This window comes from Coregonus clupeaformis, chromosome 11 (genome assembly GCF_020615455.1).
Source record: "Coregonus clupeaformis isolate EN_2021a chromosome 11, ASM2061545v1, whole genome shotgun sequence".
Classification (NCBI taxonomy): Eukaryota; Metazoa; Chordata; class Actinopteri; order Salmoniformes; family Salmonidae; genus Coregonus; species Coregonus clupeaformis.
The window spans coordinates 45,122,534-45,140,847 of record NC_059202.1 but is presented as its reverse complement, the minus strand read 5'-3'; the positions used below and the strand labels follow the sequence as shown (position 1 = coordinate 45,140,847).

Below are 18,314 nucleotides of genomic sequence, written 5' to 3'. Positions count from 1 at the left end.
GATGCCACTCACAGTACAGGAAATATTTTCCTACAAAAAGCCTTGCATTCTGATTGATAGCAGGGATTGTTATTATTCAAAAATGGGTAAGATTCGTTGCTACCTTACAGTTTGCTTTTAGCGTTATCGACTTCATTTCACATGAAATCAATGTTTAGCCACTGATTAATGTCTGACCATCATCAGCCAACGTTTTATCTTAATATTTGGTTGTATGCCTTAGTGTTAGCATTTAGTTAGCTAGGTAGGCTGTTATGGTAAATGTACGATTTCCTATGAATAAATTAGGATTATTTGGTTATTCTTTGAGGTAAGCCAGACGAACGTTTGCTATCCAGTCAATTTCTAAAAGACAGATGTCGATATGTTGCTCTACTCGCTGGGTCGTTCCACTAATAGAGTACATTTTGAGTAGTGTAACTTTGTCCAACAAAACTATTAATTTCACCTAACATTCTGTCATAAAGAGTGTTGTTCAACTTCATAAAAAACATGTTTTCCCATCTCAAGGGGTTAAGATGGGAAAGCATGTTTTCATGTTTTTCAGACTTATAGGAATATTTGAACACACTTAACCCCAGCATTTCCTCAAATGTTCACCATCATTGCAAAGCCCTAGTTATGCTGTTGCCATTTTCAGTATTATTTTGTGGTGGAAAACTGAACCCGTCAAGCAACACGTTAACCCTGTTGCCCATAGATAGAATGGCTAGAAATGTTTTAACAATTTCAATCTGTGTGAAGCTTGCATTCAATTGCCCCTACCTGTTGCACACAACACGTTTACATTCCCCCTGTCACAAGGGATTTATGCGTGATTTAAGATTAAAATCTCAACCCTGTTACTTTAAAGCCACTTTATTGGCACTTACTAGTCTTTTTTTGTTTTACTTACTAGTCTTTTTATTTAATGTAAAAAAAAAAAAAAATCAAGACTATAAAGTGCTGTTAAAGTAACAGGGTTGACCATAACAGGGTTGAGGTTTATCTTAAATCACACAAATCCCCTTGTGACAGGGGGAATGTAAGCTTGTTGTGTGCAACAGGGAGGGGCAATTGAATGCAAGCTTCACACAAATTGAAAATGTTAAAACATTTCTAGCCTATCTATCAGGGTTAACGTGTTGCTCGACAGACTCAGTTTTCCACCACAAAAAAAACAAACAAGAAAATGGCAAGAACATAATTAGGGCTTTGCAATGATGGTGAAAGTGATCTTCCTAGAAGTCTGAAAAACATGACGAGGGACATGTCAAAATGCAGATTTGCCACTTTAGTTAGTATTTATTCATATAAAAATCTGATTTATAGAATTTTCCATGTGGTCTATATTAAATGGCACGCCAATAATGGTGAACAATTTCTACTTAAAATATCAAAGGGAAACACCCATCTATCTACCTGAATTACTGGTTTGACCCTCCCTCTGCAGGCATCTCGTATTTCATATTGAAGAAAATAATAAGTTGCTGACACGTGAAAGTGAATGCATACCAGACAGTGCTATTATATGCCTTTAGCAGAATTCATTTCACAATGTGATGCATTTAGCAGACCTGACAGTTGACATTAGTGTTTGTCCTTTTTGAAGTTATCTTTATAGTTTGACCAATGTTATGAGTAAAGTATGACCACTTTAATCTTCTTTATCCCTCCTGCCTTGTTAAATCTAGGTGGGTTCTTCTCCAGTCTTTTTTCTGGCCTGTTTGGCACCAGGGAAATGAGAATACTGATCCTGGGGTTGGATGGAGCTGGGAAAACCACAATCCTTTACAGACTTCAAGTTGGGGAGGTCGTCACCACAATTCCCAGTGAGTGAAAATCCTAACTTCTTCTCAGTGCTGAGGAACACTCACACGCCTAACTCCTGCATGCCAATACAATGGTATGTCTTGCAACAGATATATTGGTCACTGAAATGGCTTATGCAGTGAATAACATGTAAACAGTTACGATTAACCTACAGTACTAGAAATATGTTGACTCGCCATTCTCTTTTTTTCAGCCATTGGTTTCAACGTGGAAACGGTGACATACAAGAATCTGAAGTTCCAGGTGTGGGATCTTGGGGGGCAGACCAGTATTAGGTATTGAGACATTCCTGACTTCTACTTATTTATTGTAGCATATGTCTCACACATCTGAATATTGCAACCATCAGCAGTCAGTTTGTCAAGAGTCAACCAACAAATGTATTGGTTACCCTAATGTTTCTTCTTGCATCTCTCTCTGTTTCAGGCCTTACTGGCGCTGCTACTACTCCAACACCGATGCTGTTATCTATGTAGTGGACAGCAGTGACAGGGACAGGATGGGAATCTCCAAGTCTGAACTGGTGGCTATGCTTGAGGTATGAGAAATGTGGCTTTAATAGCTTGTATAAAAGCCTTTCATACGTGAAAATGTTTATTGGTGCCATGGCTTACACCAGCTCTTTTTATCCATACTTGCTATATTTTGATGGCATTGTGAGCTAAACAGCCTGTGCAGTCACATACTAGATTTCCAGATATAGTGGCCTCTGTCTGTATTCTCTCTGCAGGAGGAGGAGCTGAAGAAGGCTATACTGGTGGTGTTTGCCAACAAGCAAGACATGGAGCAGGCCATGACTCCCACTGAGGTGGCCAACTCCCTGGGCCTGCCAGCACTCAAAGACAGAAAGTGGCAGATCTTCAAGACCTCCGCCACCAAGGGAACAGGGTTGGACGAGGCCATGGAATGGTAATAGAATAGGAGCCAAATTAATGAGGCAGTTTAGTTAGTAATAAGGCAATATTAGTGTGTGTGTGTCTTTCAGCTGTTAAGATGATGACAGTTTTCATTAAATTAATAACATGGTTTGCATTAGGAACAAAGGGTATGAATGACAAGCTGAGGAGTCATTCAATATACAACAACAAAACTGAATCATTTTTCTGTTTCTGTTTACTCCTTAGGCTGGTGGAGTCTCTCAAGAGCGGACAGTAACCTCAGCCTAACACCATGCAAATAAATGTGACTTCCCATCGTATCTTTATGCTCCTGGGCCCGGTTTCCCAAAAGCATCTTAATGCTAAATTCATCGTTAGAATCTTAGTAGGAGCATCTTTAAATCTCTGAGCTGTTTCCCAAAACCATCGTTACTAAAGTTGCACTTGAAAACGCTAATTATTTACCGACTGCTTCACCACTCGTAGAACAGCTAAGTGCGTTGTTTTTGCCCTTTGCGTCACTTTATTTACAGAAGATCGCTGCTAAACATAGAATCAAGATGTTTATCTGTCTGATTGTGACTGCCGATAACTTCAGAACGAAGTTGACTACAAATACGAAGTTGCCAAAATCTTTGCAATTGTTACAAACAAGTGAAGGATAACAAGATGCATCAAATTAAAACCGAGACGACTGCATTAAAAGATAAACGGGGCCCCGTGTAGCTCAGTTAGTAGAGCATGGTGCTTGCAACGGCAGGGTTGTGGGTTCGTTTCCCACGGGGGGCCAGTATGAAAATGTATGCACTCACTAACTGTAAGTCGCTCTGGATAAGAGCGTCTGCTAAATGACTAAAAATGTAAAAAATGTAAAATAAATAGGCTACATGGGCCTATATATTTCAACCATATTCAAATCAATGTCATGTTCAATCAATTGAATAATATTTTGCCAATTATTGTCTGTATCTGTAATTTTTGCCTCAATATATTTCATGATGTGTAACAACATGTGTGCAATGATGTGCCCAATATGTGATTTAGTGCATTATTGGGTAAACATAATAAGTTGCCTCAATATTTGCAGCCAGCCATAGGTGGTAATATCTCTCTAGGAGCTGATCCCTCATCAGTATTGTGGAGTAAGATTTGAGTGGAGAAAGCTGATTTGAGAGCAGCGCTGCTTTTGTTTCTATCCTATCAGTATCAACACATGGTCTAACGACGCTTTTATCGAAAGTTCATTCTGTATGTTGTTTTGGGAAACAAACGTTACATCTTCGACCGTTGTAGGAACGATGCATCGTTAAAACACTCCTAAGCCAAGTTCCATGGGCCCTGGACTGAGTGGTTTGCCTTGTTGCAGGGGACATGCTAAAGATTGACTTTTTTTTTTTACTGTTGTCCCCAAGTCTGTTTTACATTAGCTTCCATTTAGTTCCTATCAATTTCCCTTTTCTATTCCTAGTATAGCTATCTAGGTGGACTAGTTTTTGAGTGTATAGTGTGTATATATATTAAGTTATGGATATCAAAACAAATGTGAATTTGTCACATGCGCCGAATACAACAGGTGTGGACCTTACCGTGAAATGCTTACTTGTGGATGTGTGGTTGTCTCTGTGTTTGTTTTGAGTCTGAAGTGGCGCTCGCTATTTGTCCTGATAAGTTGGGTTAATTGATTTTAATATTTATTTATGTACCTTGATAATGGCGTTAATGATAATGTAAATAAAAAATAATTCAATAAATCACCATCCGTGTTTGCAAGTGATGGCGGTTACTGGTTATGTGAATTTACATATTGAGTACAAGGGAGAATATAACCACAGTTTTCAAACATGTATACTCTATTTGATATTATCACAGAGTTGTCAGTATCTTTGATATTATGGTCTCTTCAAAAACACTTCTGATTTTTAAAAAACGAAGCGATGTCGGAAGTGACCACAGAACATTACACGTCACAAACGGAAGTAAATCAGAATGTTGTGGTTTTGCCGCTGGAAGAGAAAGGAAACTAGCAGCTGGTTAGTTAGCTAACTAGTTAGAATGTTTAGTCGTTGGATTTTGTGAGATTGATTAACAAGAGGTTTCTCGAGAACAAGGACCAATTGAATCGTAATCACGAAGTAAGGTGTGATCTATGTGAAAGTATTAGTTTAGCTGTATTTATATTAGATCAGTCAACAGTCGTTAGCTAGCATACCGCCTGGTAGCCACAGTTAGCTAGTTAGCTAAATCATGCCAACCGAGTGCAGCTTTGGTGCAGCACATACTAGCCAGTAAATTAGCTAACGTTCACAGCTTCACACCTCAAATTTGCTATGTCATAGTGAATAGCTAGCTAGGTACACTCATTGATATGTTAATGTCACGTTAAGACGTTACGTTCCAACAATATTTAAGGATCCGACTCATTCATTTTAAGCTTTTTGCGGTCAAAATAGTGTCATTTCAGAGTCAAATAGATAGGGATCCTATAGAATTATTATAATTCCTAATTCCTTGGTCAAATACAGGTAGTTAACTAGCTAACCTAGGTATCTTTTTAAGATAGCTGCCTAGCTAGTAGTCTGATTTAATCAGGCTGTAATACACAATTAATTGGTATATAGAGTACAGTGCCTTTAAAGTATTCACACCCCTTTTCCACATTTTGTTGTGTTACAAGGTGGGATAAAATTGACTTAATTGTCGTTTTTTTGTCAATGATCTACACAAAATAGTCTGCGATGTCAAAGTGGAAGAAAAATTCTAAACTTTGTAAAAAATGTATGAAACATTAAACACTAATATAGCTTGTTTAGATACATATTCAACCCCCTGAGTCAATACATGTTAGAATAACCTTTTGGCAGCGTTTACAGATGTTTTTCTGGTTTAAAGCTGTGAGTTTTTCTTAGGTTATTGTCCTGCTTAAAGGTGAATTTGTCTCCCAGTGTTTGTTGGAAAGCTAAAAAACTTAAACTCCCTAGTCCTTGCTGATGACAAGCATACCCATAACATGATGCAGCCACCACCATGCTTGAAAATATGAAGAGTGGTACTCAGTGATGTGTTGTGTTGGATTTACCCCAAACATAATGCTTTGTATTCAGGACATAAAGTTCATTTCTTTGCCACATTTTTTGCAGTTTTACTTTAGTGCCTTATTGCGAACAGGATGCATTTTTTTGAATATATTTTTTTCTGAACAGGCTTCCTTTTCACTTTGTCATTTAGGTTAGTATTGTGGAGTAACTACAATGTTGTTGATCCATCTTATTTTGTATCCTATCACAACCAGTAAACTCTGCAACTGTTTTAAAGCCACCATTGGTCTCATGGTGAAATCCCTGAGAGGTTTCCTTCCGCTCCGGTAACTGAGTTAGGAGAGACACCAGTATCTTTGTTGTGACTGGGTGTATTGATACACCAGCCAAAGTGCAATTAATAACTTAACCATGCTCAAATGGATATTCAATGTCAGTTTCTTTTTTTTAACCCATCTACCAATAGGTGCCCTTCTTTGCGAGGCATTGGAAAACCTCCCTGGTCTTTGTGGTTGAATCTGTTTGAAATTCACTGCTTGACTGAGGGACCTTACAGATAATTGTATGTGTGGGGTGCAGAGATGAGGTAGTCATTCAAAAATATAACATTATTTTTGAATGACTACCTCATCTCTGTAACCCACACATACAATTACCTGTAAACAGAGTGAGTCCATGCAACTTATGTGACTTGTTAAGCACATTTTTACTCCTGAACTTATTTAGGATTGCCATAACAAAGGCGTTGAATTCTTATTGACTGAAGACATTTCAGCTTTTTATTTTTTAAATAATTTGTAAAAATGAAGAAAAAAACTAAGGCCTAATTCCACTTTCACATTCTGGGCAATTGTGTGTCAAGGGGTGTGAATACTTTCTGAAGGAAAAGCATTACCAACAGAGTGAATGTGAAAATTGATTCAAAATGGTCACCCATTTGCAGGATGATTTGACATTTTTATCTAAAAGCATAATTGATCAAAGTTGGCATATTTATTACATTTTGGCCTTACCTAGGCCTCTAATACTCCATAGTGTTTCATCTGTAGGTGCTACAAATCAAACATTGGTGTCATATGAAGCTTTACCGCTTGCTCTGTAATATGTAGTATTTAGGTTTCAGTAACTTTTTTACATTAATTTATGAATATTGACAACATACAATTTGATTTGGCAAATGTTTCACTATATTGTTGAACATAATATATTCTACGGCCATATCAAAGTTACAGAGTGGACTCTCTGCGACTTTTATAGTGATGATCCAATTTGTAAGCATTACCAACAGAGTGAATGTGAAAATGGATTCAAAATGGTCACCCATTTGCAGGATGATTTGCAAGATGTGCAATGATACAAGTAAAAGGAGGGCTGTGATTGGTAACATTGCCTAGTATTCAATTTTCTCTCTATAAAATGGGCCATAACTTGAAATCTAGCAGAGATCCCACTCTGGAACTTGAATAAAGGTGTGGGTTGTTCTCAATCCTCCCCTGATTCAGAATATTCATTCATTGTCATGGCATGCTTGGTTCAATAGCTATTGACGAGGGAACCAAATATCCAATATAAAACACATTTTACGTCGGTGCAGTACCAAACCAAATACCTAACCCATATACCTACCTGCACTCTAAAAAGTGGGCAAAAAAATACTTTCCTGTGGATATTTTGTCTCAAGTCTGAGCAGCTGAAGTACAAACTGCACAGACAACCAGTAGAGTAAATTTAAATGTCATTTTATTAAACATTCTGGCTTGTAAGGAACATTTACACGATTTTGCAGGTATTAGTTTCAGGCTGTATATACCAATTAAGTGATTAATCAGACTACCCAGCTAGTAACCTCTCCAGAGGCACCTTCTTATGTCACTTACGATTAATGATATACAGTAGCTAACCTCGTTAAGATTGCTTGACTATGAAAAAGTAGACTGCTCTAACTTTGTCATTTACAACATAAAATGGTGTGCTTGTGTGAATGTGTGTTGGTTTGCACATTGCAGCTTTGACAATGTGTGGACCATACACAAGATAGTAGCTCCATCTTCATAGACATGGACAGTACACTGGAGAACTTGGAGCCCAGCAGCCCACTTCAGGACTTGGAGGAACTAGACACCATGGGACCCCTGAATCATGCATGCCTACTGGATGAGAGTGACCTGCTCTTTGGTGATCTCACCGATGGTGGCACCCTCAACGAGCTCCCTGTCGTCATCCTTGAGACGCCCAGGTACACTGCTGCTGACTGATATAGAGCATATTATGGTTCTGTATTTACTAGGAATGCTTACTACCATCGGTGCAATAAAGATCCAGCTCCCGTTTCTGTCTGTGTAGTCTTGCTTCGTAAGGTAATGTCAATAGCTATATTCCTCAAAATGTTCTCATTTTGCTTGTGCAGCCCTCAGTGCCTCAGAAGGAGACGGCGGTACAATGGGTTTGAAAACTTTGGATCGGTAAGTAGAATACAGTCTGAAGGCAACAATTTACTATAAAATCCAAGTGTGACATCTCTTGCAACAGAAATGCAAAGTTGACTCACTGAATGTAGCCACAGCCTGACCTTGCCCTTTTTTTGCAGGCTGCTATCCTCAGCCCACCTCACAGTCGAGAGGACAAATCTCTCATCATGACCCCCACTTCTCATCAGATGTCAAAACGCAAAAAGCTGTCTGTGCCAGCCACCAGCATGAGAGGTGAAGCCAAACCGGGCACCTCGTGGGCAACCAGTGGTTTTGTCGCTGCTTCGTCTCTCATGACAACAGACTCGTCTCTGGCTACCTGGCTGGAACCTCCTCTCCCCCCCTCTATGCCTTGTTCTTATTCATCGTCACCACCCTCATCCTCCCTTGGTGCGCCCCCTGCCTCACAGGAAGTGACAGCCGGGGAAGGGTTTTGCAGAAACACATCGTCTCAGGCCCCTGTGGCAGAATCCACAGTGGAACCTGGGCTCCCTAGTTACAACAGAGTCAGGAAGAGGACCTGTAAAAGAGCAGCCTCTACCAAGTCCAGCTCCAAGGCCTCTACATTTGTCCAAGCCCCAACAAACCTCACCACAGACTCGGTGTCATTCCTGCCAGGCACAGAGAAAGAGAGTAATGTAGCTGGCTGGGAGGTACCTCTCTCTACGGGTAAGAAGATGACACACATACTAAGGTGAAAATAAGTTTAGCTCCTTGATAGCATGCTACTTCGAAATGTTGCGGACCCCTGATATAGACTATGTAGACCTAAAGACTAACTGCAGAGTAGATTCTAGATACTTTTTAAGTGACTCTCACTACACATTGACCAACCTGACTCAAACAGAATGCACAGACAACAGTAGAACCATAAGCTTATCCTTGGTGTGTCTCTGGACCCTCTGACTACTCTTCTCTCAACAGCTGATGCAATGCCGCACAAATATGACGAGATGGTCATCAGTGACAACGATGATGATGTCGTTGTAGAGGCCATGGTTCGCTCAGTGCAGTTGGAGGAAGATGAGGCGTTTGCGCGCAGTCTTCAGGTAGGGAAAACTCGAAGGGTACCACTTATCTCTTTAAAACAAGCTTGCTTTAAGTCAACACTGGTCTACAACACACTGTTGGGTTCTCTACTTAAGGCTAATTCAATCTTAATCAGTACATTCAGGATTGGAACTGAATGATTTCACATAAAACCATAAAAGCTTCAGTCTCTTGATTGGTCTGTGTGATGATGGATTTGTGTTCTCTCTGTAGGAACAGTTTGACAGAGAGGAGCAACTGCAGCAGGAACAAAGGAGACAGCAGGAAGCCATGCCCCCCAACAGACCCCACCACCACCACAACTACCCAGTGAGTATTATGTCCAAAAGCAAGTACACACTCAATGTGACACTGAACAGGGAATCCGCTGTAAACATGTTTTATTAGAGTTTTCTGATTTGTATTTTGAATTGCACTGCTGTGTGACCTGGTCTGATTGCTGTGTTGTCCCCATCCAGTATGATCCTCATTTAGGGATGAACTGGATGTCGCCCTGGCCCTCAGCAGTGAACTACGCAGCGTTTTCCCCTCTCGTTGCGGGATTAGAGGAAGGTATGTTACTTGAACAACAACCACAATATTGTGACATTTACTGGTAAGCTTGATTGACTACTTAGTTCGAAAACAGTTTTGTTGCTGTGGTGTGTATGTGTGTTGATAACTGTGTGTTGAATCATTCAGAGTTGATGGGAAGGCGCAGAGGAAGAGGCCGATCTCGTGCTCCTCGTCGCAGAAACCCCCGTCATGCGGTCCCTTCCCTCTTTGATGACAGTCAAGGAGACAACTATGAGGTACAACCTGCCTGGGTCCATTAGGGAAACAAACTAAACGTTAGTCCTCCCCATGTAGGCATCACACTTTATGTTTTGCAGTCAAACTCTTACATAGATTATCCTTCAAGCCTTCACATGTAGGATGATAATGTTCAATTTAGCATTGAAGTTCTTGCATTGATTTCTGTCTTGCATCCCTAGTAACCCTATTATTGTCTTAATAATGTGGGTTTTGGTTAATGTGTGTATGCTCTGTTTTGATCTCTCAGGCTCTACTGGCCTTTGAAGAGGGCCAGGGTGCTGTTGTGGCTAAGAAAACCCTGAGTGAGAGAGAGATCGAGAGGCTGCCTACGAAAATCTACGACCTAGCACATAGTGCAGGAAAGACACAGTAAGTCACAAACGAGTACGTTCTCCATAATGTAAGAAGGGTCTGAGCACAGGATTTTGCTCCAGCCAAAGCAGTGTCACATCTGATTTAAACTGTTAGTACTTCTGACAAATGTGTCTGAAGTCGTATACTGATTAAGAGGATCAAATCTGTATCAGCATAGCCGATGTCCCCTTATAGCGCGAGCGCACAGTACATGCCTCTTGCCTGCTCCACTTACTTATTGCTAGAGCACTGGGACTCTGGGCTGCAACATGTTAGCTCCCCAATCATGCTGCACAGAAGTTAAAGGAAAGATTCACCCATTTTGAATGTTATATTGCTTTTGTGCATCTCTGAGCTCTGTTCTATCGATTCCCGGGTCATTTCATGTTTTCATGTGTATCTGAGCTATTACCGTTCAAGCAGGCAGAAAGTTGGCCAGTTTGACGTAGCATTGCAATAAAGCCGCTCTGACTAAACAGGAAGTTAATAGGAATACAAATCAAATTTGATTGGTCGCGTACACGTATTTTGCAAGTGTTATTGCAGGTGCAGAGAAATGCTTGTTTCTAGCTCTAGCTCCAACAAGTGCAGTAATACCTAACAATACACACAAATCCAAAAAATAAAAAGAAAGAAATTGTTGAAGTCGGAAGTTTACATACACCTTAGCCAAATACATTTAAACTCAGTTTTTCACAATTCCTGACATTTAATCCTAGTAAAAATTCCCTGTCTTAGGTCAGTTAGGATCACTACTTTATTTTAAGATTGTGAAATAATAGAATAATAGTAGAGAGAATGATTTATTTCAGCTTTTATTTCTTTCATCACATTCCCAGTGGGTCAGAAGTTCACAGACACTCAATTAGTATTAGGTAGCATTGCCTTTAAATTGTTTAACTTGGGTCAAACGTTTCGGGTAGCCTTCCACAAGCTTCCCACAATAAGTTGGGTGAATTTTGGCCCATTCCTCCTGACAGAGCTGGTGTAACTGAGTCAGGTTTGTAGGCCTCCTTGCGCGCACACGCTTTTTCAGTTCTGCCCACACATTTTCTATATGTTTGAGGTCAGGGCTCTGTTTCCTCCAGCATCTTCACAAGGTCCTTTGCTGTTGTTCTGGGATTGATTTGCACTTTTCGCACCTAAGTACATTAATCTCTAGGAGACAGAAAGCGTCTCCTTCCTGAGCGGTATGACGGCTGCGTGGTCCCATGGTGTATATACTTGCGTACTATTGTTTGTACAGGTGAATGTGGTACCTTCAGGCGTTTGGAAATTGCTCCCATGGATGAACCAATTTTCTTTCTGAGGTCTTGGCTGATTTCTTTTGGTTTTCCCATGATGTCAAGCAAAGAGGCACTGAGTTTGAAGGTAGGCCTTGAAATACATCCACAGGTACACCTCCAATTGACTCAAATGATGTCAATTAGCCTATCAGAAGCTTCTAAAGCCATGACATCATTTTCTGGAATTTTCCAAGCTGTTTAAAGGCACAGTCAACTTAATGTATGTACACTTCTGACCCATTGGAATTGTGATACAGTCAATTATAAGTGAAATAATCTGTCTGTAAACAATTGTTGGAAAGATTACTTGTGTCATGCACAAAGTAGATGTCCTAACCGACTTGCCAGAACTATAGTTTGTTAACAAGAAATGTGTGGAGGGGTTGAAAAATGAGTTTTAATGACTCCAACCTAAGTGTATGTAAACTTCCGACTTCAACTGTATATACAGTGGGGAGAACAAGTATTTGATACACTGCCGATTTTGCAGGTTTTCCTACTTACAAAGCATGTAGAGGTCTGTACTTTTTATCATAGGTACACTTCAACTGTGAGAGACGGAATCTAAAACAAAAATCCAGAAAATCACATTGTATGATTTTTAAGTAATTAATTTGCATTTTATTGCATGACATAAGTATTTGATCACCTACCAACCAGTAAGAATTCCGGCTCTCACAGACCTGTTAGTTTTTCTTTAAGAAGCCCTCCTGTTCTCCACTCATTACCTGTATTAACTGCACCTGTTTGAACTTGTTACCTGTATAAAAGACACCTGTCCACACACTCAATCAAACAGACTCCAACCTCTCCACAATGGCCAAGACCAGAGAGCTGTGTAAAGACATCAGGGATAAAATTGTAGACCTGCACAAGGCTGGGATGGGCTACAAGACAATAGGCAAGCAGCTTGGTGAGAAGGCAACAACTGTTGGCGCAATTATTAGAAAATGGAAGAAGTTCAAGATGACGGTCAATCATCCTCGGTCTGGGGCTCCATGCAAGATCTCACCTCGTGGGGCATCAATGATCATGAGGAAGGTGAGGGATCAGCCCAGAACTACACAGCAGGACCTGGTCAATGACCTGAAGAGAACTGGGACCACAGTCTCAAAGAAAACCATTAGTAACACACTACGCCGTCATGGATTAAAATCCTGCAGCGCACGCAAGGTCCCCCCTGCTTAAGCCAGCGCATGTCCAGGCCCGTCTGAAGTTTGCCAATGACCATCTGGATGATCCAGAGGAGGAATGGGAGAAGGTCATGTGGTCTGATGAGACAAAAATAGAGCTTTTTGGTCTAAACTCCACTCGCCGTGTTTGGAGGAAGAAGAAGGATGAGTACAACCCCAAGAACACCATCCCAACCGTGAAGCATGGAGGTGGAAACATCATTCTTTAGGGATGCTTTTCTGCAAAGGGGACAGGACGACTGCACCGTATTAAGGGGAGGATGGATGGGGCCATGTATCGCGAGATCTTGGCCAACAACCTCCTTCCCTCAGTAAGAGCATTGAAGATGGGTCGTGGCTGGGTCTTCCAGCATGACAACGACCGAAACACACAGCCAGGGCAACTAAGGAGTGGCTCCGTAAGAAGCATCTCAAGGTCCTGGAGTGGCCTAGCCAGTCTCCAGACCTGAACCCAATAGAAAATCTTTGGAGGGAGCTGAAAGTCCGTATTGCCCAGCGACAGCCCCGAAACCTGAAGGATCTGGAGAAGGTCTGTATGGAGGAGTGGGCCAAAATTCCTGCTGCAGTGTGTGCAAACCTGGTCAAGACCTACAGGAAACGTATGATCTCTGTAATTGCAAACAAAGGTTTCTGTACCAAATATTAAGTTCTGCTTTTCTGATGTATCAAATACTTATGTCATGCAATAAAATGCATATGAATTACTTAAAAATCATACAATGTGATTTTCTGGATTTTTGTTTTAGATTCCGTCTCTCACAGTTGAAGTGTACCTATGATAAAAATTACAGACCTCTACATGCTTTGTAAGTAGGAAAACCTGCAAAATCGGCAGTGTATCAAATAATTGTTCTCCCCACTGTATATAAACTCAACAAAAAAAAGAAACGTCCTCACTGTCAACTGCGTTTATTTTCTTGTGTATTTGTATGAACATAAGATTCAACAACTGAGACATAAACTGAACAAGTTCCACAGATGTGACTAACAGAAATTGAATAATGTGTCCCTGAACAAAGGGCCGGTCAAAATCAAAAGTAACAGTCAGTATCTGGTGTGGCCACCAGCTGCATTAAGTACTGCAGTGCATCTCCTCCTCATGGACTGCACCATATTTGCCAGTTATTGCTGTGAGATGTTACCCCACTCTTCCACCAAGGCACCTGCAAGTTCCCAGACATTTCTGGGGGGAATGGCCTTAGCCCTCATCCTCCGATCCAAGAGGTCCCAGATGTGCACAATGGGATTGAGAGCCGGGCTCTTCGCTGGCCATGGCAGAACACTGACATTCCTGTCTTGCAGGAAATCACGCACAGAACGAGCAGTATGGCTGGTGGCATTATCATGCTAGAGGGTAATGTCAGGATGAGCCTGCAAGAAGGGTACCACATGAGGGAGGATAATGTTTTCCCTGTAACGCACAGCGTTGAGATTGCCTGCAATGACAACAAGCTCAGTCCGATGATGCTGTGACACACCGCCCCAGACCATGACGGACCCTCCACCTCCAAATCGATCCCGCTCCAGAGTACAGGCCTCGGTGTAACGCTCATTCCTTCGACGATAAACGCGAATCCGACCATCACCCCTTGTGAGACAAAACCGCGACTCGTCAGTCCAGCCTCTCTCAGCCTATTCAGACAGTCTGAGCACTGATGGAGGGATTGTGCGTTCCTGGTGTAACTCAGGCAGTTATTGTTGCCATCCTGTACCTGTCCCGCAGGTGTGATGTTCGGATGTACCGATCCTGTGCAGGTGTTGTTACACGTGGTCTGCCACTGCGAGGACGATCAGCTGTCCGTCCTGTCTCCCTGTAGCGCTGTCTTAGGTGTCTCACAGTACGGACATTGCAATTTATTGCCCTGGCCACATCTGCAGTCCTCATGCCTCCTTGCAGCATGCCTAAGGCACGTTCACGCAGATGAGCAGGGACCCTGGGCATCTTTCCTTTGGTGTTTTCAGAGTCAGTAGAAAGGCCTCTTTAGTGTCCTAAGTTTTCATAACTATGACCTTAATTGCCTACCGTCTGTAAGCTGTTAGTGTCTTAACGACCGTTCCACAGGTGCATATTCATTAATTGTTTATGGTTCATTGAACAAGCATGGGGAAACAGTGTTTTAACCCTTTACAATGAAATAACACATGGAGTCATGTAGTAACCAAAAAAGATACACTACCGGTCAAGGTAGTGACAAGGTGGGGCAAGGTGGGGGGGGGGTGTAATACAGAAGATAGCCCTATTTGGTAAAAGACCAAGTCCATATTATGGCAAGAACAGCTCAAATCAGCAAAGAGAAACGACAGTTCATCATTACTTTAAGACATGGTCAGTCAATATGGAACATTTCAAGAACTTTGAACGTTTCTTCAAGTGCAGTCGCAAAAACCATCAAGCGCTATGATGAAACTGGCTCTCATGAGGACCGCCACAGAAATGGAAGACCCAGAGTTACCTTAGAGTTCATTAGAGTTACCAGCCTCAGAAATTGCAGCCCAAATAAATGTTTCGCAGAGTTCAAGTAACAGACACATCTCAACATCAACTGTTCAGAGGAGACTGTGTGAATCATGCCTAAATGGTCGAATTGCTGCAAAGAAACCACTACTAAAGGACATCAATAAGAAGAAGAGACCTGCTTGGGCCAAGAAACAAGAGCAATGGACATTAGACCGGTGGAAATGTGTCCAAATTTGAGATTTTTGGTTCCAACCGCCATGTCTTTGTGAGAAGCGGTGTGGGTGAACGGATGATCTTTGCATGTGTAGTTCCCACCGTAAAGCATGGAGGAGGAGGTGTTATGGTGTGGGGGTGCTTTGCTGGTGACACTGTCTGTGATTTATTTAGAATTCAAGGCACACTTAACCAGCATGGCTACCACAGCATTCAGCAGCGATACGCCATCCCATCTGGTTTGGGTTTAGTGGGATTATCATTTGTTTTTCAACAGGACAATGACCCAACACACCTCCAGGCTGTGTAAGGGCTATTTTACCAAGAAGGAGAGTGATGGAGTGCTGCATCAGATGACCTGTCCTCCACAATCCCCCGACCTCAACCAAATTGAGATGGTTTGGGATGAGTCGGACCGCAGAGTGAAGGATTTGTTTAACACTTGTTTGGTTACTACATGATTCCATATGTGTTATTTCATAGTTTTGATGTCTTCACTATTATTCTACATTGTAAAAAATTGTAAAAATAAAGAAAAACCCTTGAATAAGGTGTCAACTTTTGACTGGTACTGTGTATATATGTGTGTGTGTGTGTGTATACAGTGCCTTCGGAAAGTATTCAGACCCCTTTGACTTCCACGTTTTGTTAGGTTACAGCCTTATTCTAAAATTGATTTAAATCGTTTTTTCCCTCAATCTACACACAATACCCCATAATGACAAAGCAAAAACAGGATTGGAAATTGTTGCTATTTTATAAAAAATAAAACAAAACTGAAATATTACATTAACATAAGTATTCAGACCCTTTACTCAGTACTTTGTTGAAGCACCTTTGGCAGCGATTACAGCCTTGAGTCTTCTTGGGTAAGACGCTACAAGCTTGGCACACCTGTATTTGGGGAGTTTCTCCCATTCTTCTCTGCAGATCCTCTCAAGCTCTGTCAGGTTGGATGGAGAGCATTGCTGCACAGCTATTTTCAGGTCTCTCAGGAGATGTTTGATCGGGTTCAAATCCGGGCTCTGGCTGGGCCAATCAAGGACATTCAGAGACTTGTCCTGAAGCCACTCCTGTGTTGTCTTGGCTGTGTGCTTAGGGTCGTTGTCCTGTTGGAAGGTGAACCTTTGCCCCAGTCTGAGTTCCTGAGTGCTCTGGAGCAGGTTTTCATTGTCTGTACTTTCCTCCGTTCATCTTTGCTTCGATCCTGACTAGTCTCCCAGTCCCTGCCACTGAAAAACATTCCCATGGCAGGATGCTGCCACCACCATGCTTCACCGTAGGGATGGTGCCAGGTTCTCTCCAGACGCTTGGCATTCTGGCCAAATAGTTCAATCTTGGTTTCATCAGACCAGAGAATCTTGTTTCTCATGGTCAGAGTCCTTTAGGTGCCTTTTGGCAAACTCCAAGTGGGCTGTCGTGCCTTTTACTGAGGAGTGGCTTCCGTCTGGCCGCTCTACCATAAAGGCATGATTGGTGGAGTGCTGCAGAGATGCTTGCCCTTCTGGAAGGTTCTCCCTTCTCCACAGAGGAACAATGGAGCTCTGTCAGACTGACCATCAGGTTCTTGGTCACCTCCCTGACCAAGGCCCTTCTCCCCCGATTGCTCAGTTTGGCCGGGCGGACAGCTCTGGGAAAAGTTTTGGTGGTTCCAAACTTCTTCCATTTAAGAGTGATGGAGGCCACTGTGTTCTTGGGGACCTTCAATGCTGCAGAAATGTTTTGGTACCCTTCCCCAGATCTGTGCCTCGACACAATCCTGTCTCGGAGTTCTACGGACAATTCCTTCGACCTTATGGCTTGGTTTTTGCTCTAACATGCACTGTCAACTGTGGGACCTTATATAGACGGGTGTCTCTTTCCAAATCATGTCCAATCAATTGAATTTACCACAAGTGGACTCCAATCAAGTTGTAGAAACATCTAAAGGACGATCAATGGAAACAGGATGCACCCGAGCTCAATTTCGAGTGTCATAGTAAAGGGTCTGAATACTTATGTAAATAAGGTGTTTCTGTTTTAGATTTTTTTATGCATTGGCAAAACTTTCTAAAAACCTGTTTTCGCTTTGTCCTTATGGGTTATTATGTGTAAATATATGATGAAAACTGTTTTCCTCGGTGTACAGGTGTCAGATCTGTTTCTCGGACTACACAGAGGGGGAACTGCTGAGGATGCTCCCATGCCTCCATGACTACCATATGCAGTGCATCGACCGCTGGTTAAAGGTACACGCTTTGTCTGTGGTGCAATTTAAGCAGGCCACTACACACAAACACAACATATTTAGACAGCACCGTGTTACAATGCAGTTATGAACAACAGTTGGTGTTCTCGCCCTTTAAAATGTAATAAAATTAACAATTGAAGCTTGAATTTGTACAAGGTAAATGGTAAACTATAAGATAACATGAAATCTATTTGAAAAAATACACCTGGTTGTTTGCTGTTGGCAGGAAAACTCCACATGCCCTATCTGCCGAATTGACATATCCGAGTGCGGTGGAGACTGAGCCCGAGTGACCACGGAACATGACCTCTACCTCAACGGACGTGCCACATGACAACCTCTCATGTGTTAAGGTCATACTGTGTCTTAGTGTTTACAAAGAGCACTATCTTTGTAAGACTGTTAAGTTAAATGTTATACTCATTGAAGATCGACATCCTACAAAAACATTCACCACCAGATATGAGTTAAAATGTTTTTAAAATGTTTTATTATTAAAACATCTGAATTATCCACCCACATGGAGTTGTTCTATTTGAATG

At 41.7% G+C, this 18,314-nt stretch overlaps 2 protein-coding genes across 4 annotated transcripts; both read left to right on the top strand.

The window, feature by feature from the left end:
* LOC121577022 (ADP-ribosylation factor-like protein 1) lies at positions 1-3,478 on the top strand. The gene is made up of 6 exons (XM_041890703.1): positions 1-86; positions 1,674-1,811; positions 2,006-2,087; positions 2,239-2,350; positions 2,543-2,721; positions 2,937-3,478. Exons 1-6 carry the CDS (start codon positions 2-4, stop codon positions 2,965-2,967), a joined length of 627 nt encoding a protein of 208 aa, XP_041746637.1. The 5' UTR covers position 1; the 3' UTR covers positions 2,968-3,478.
* Positions 3,479-4,678: 1,200 nt separating this feature from the next.
* Positions 4,679-18,314, top strand: LOC121577020. 3 transcript variants are annotated; one of them, XM_041890701.2, is made up of 11 exons: positions 4,679-4,822; positions 7,732-7,961; positions 8,133-8,187; positions 8,313-8,862; positions 9,118-9,242; positions 9,457-9,552; positions 9,702-9,795; positions 9,925-10,034; positions 10,286-10,407; positions 17,671-17,770; positions 17,999-18,314. In XM_041890701.2, the coding sequence occupies exons 2-11, from the start codon at positions 7,783-7,785 to the stop codon at positions 18,053-18,055; spliced, it is 1,488 nt and encodes a 495-aa protein (XP_041746635.1). In that variant the 5' UTR covers positions 4,679-4,822; positions 7,732-7,782; the 3' UTR covers positions 18,056-18,314. The 3 variants fall into 3 exon arrangements, with proteins under 3 accessions (XP_041746635.1, XP_041746636.1, XP_045079502.1); XM_041890702.2 differs by having other exon boundaries at positions 4,679-4,827; XM_045223567.1 differs by having other exon boundaries at positions 4,683-4,720.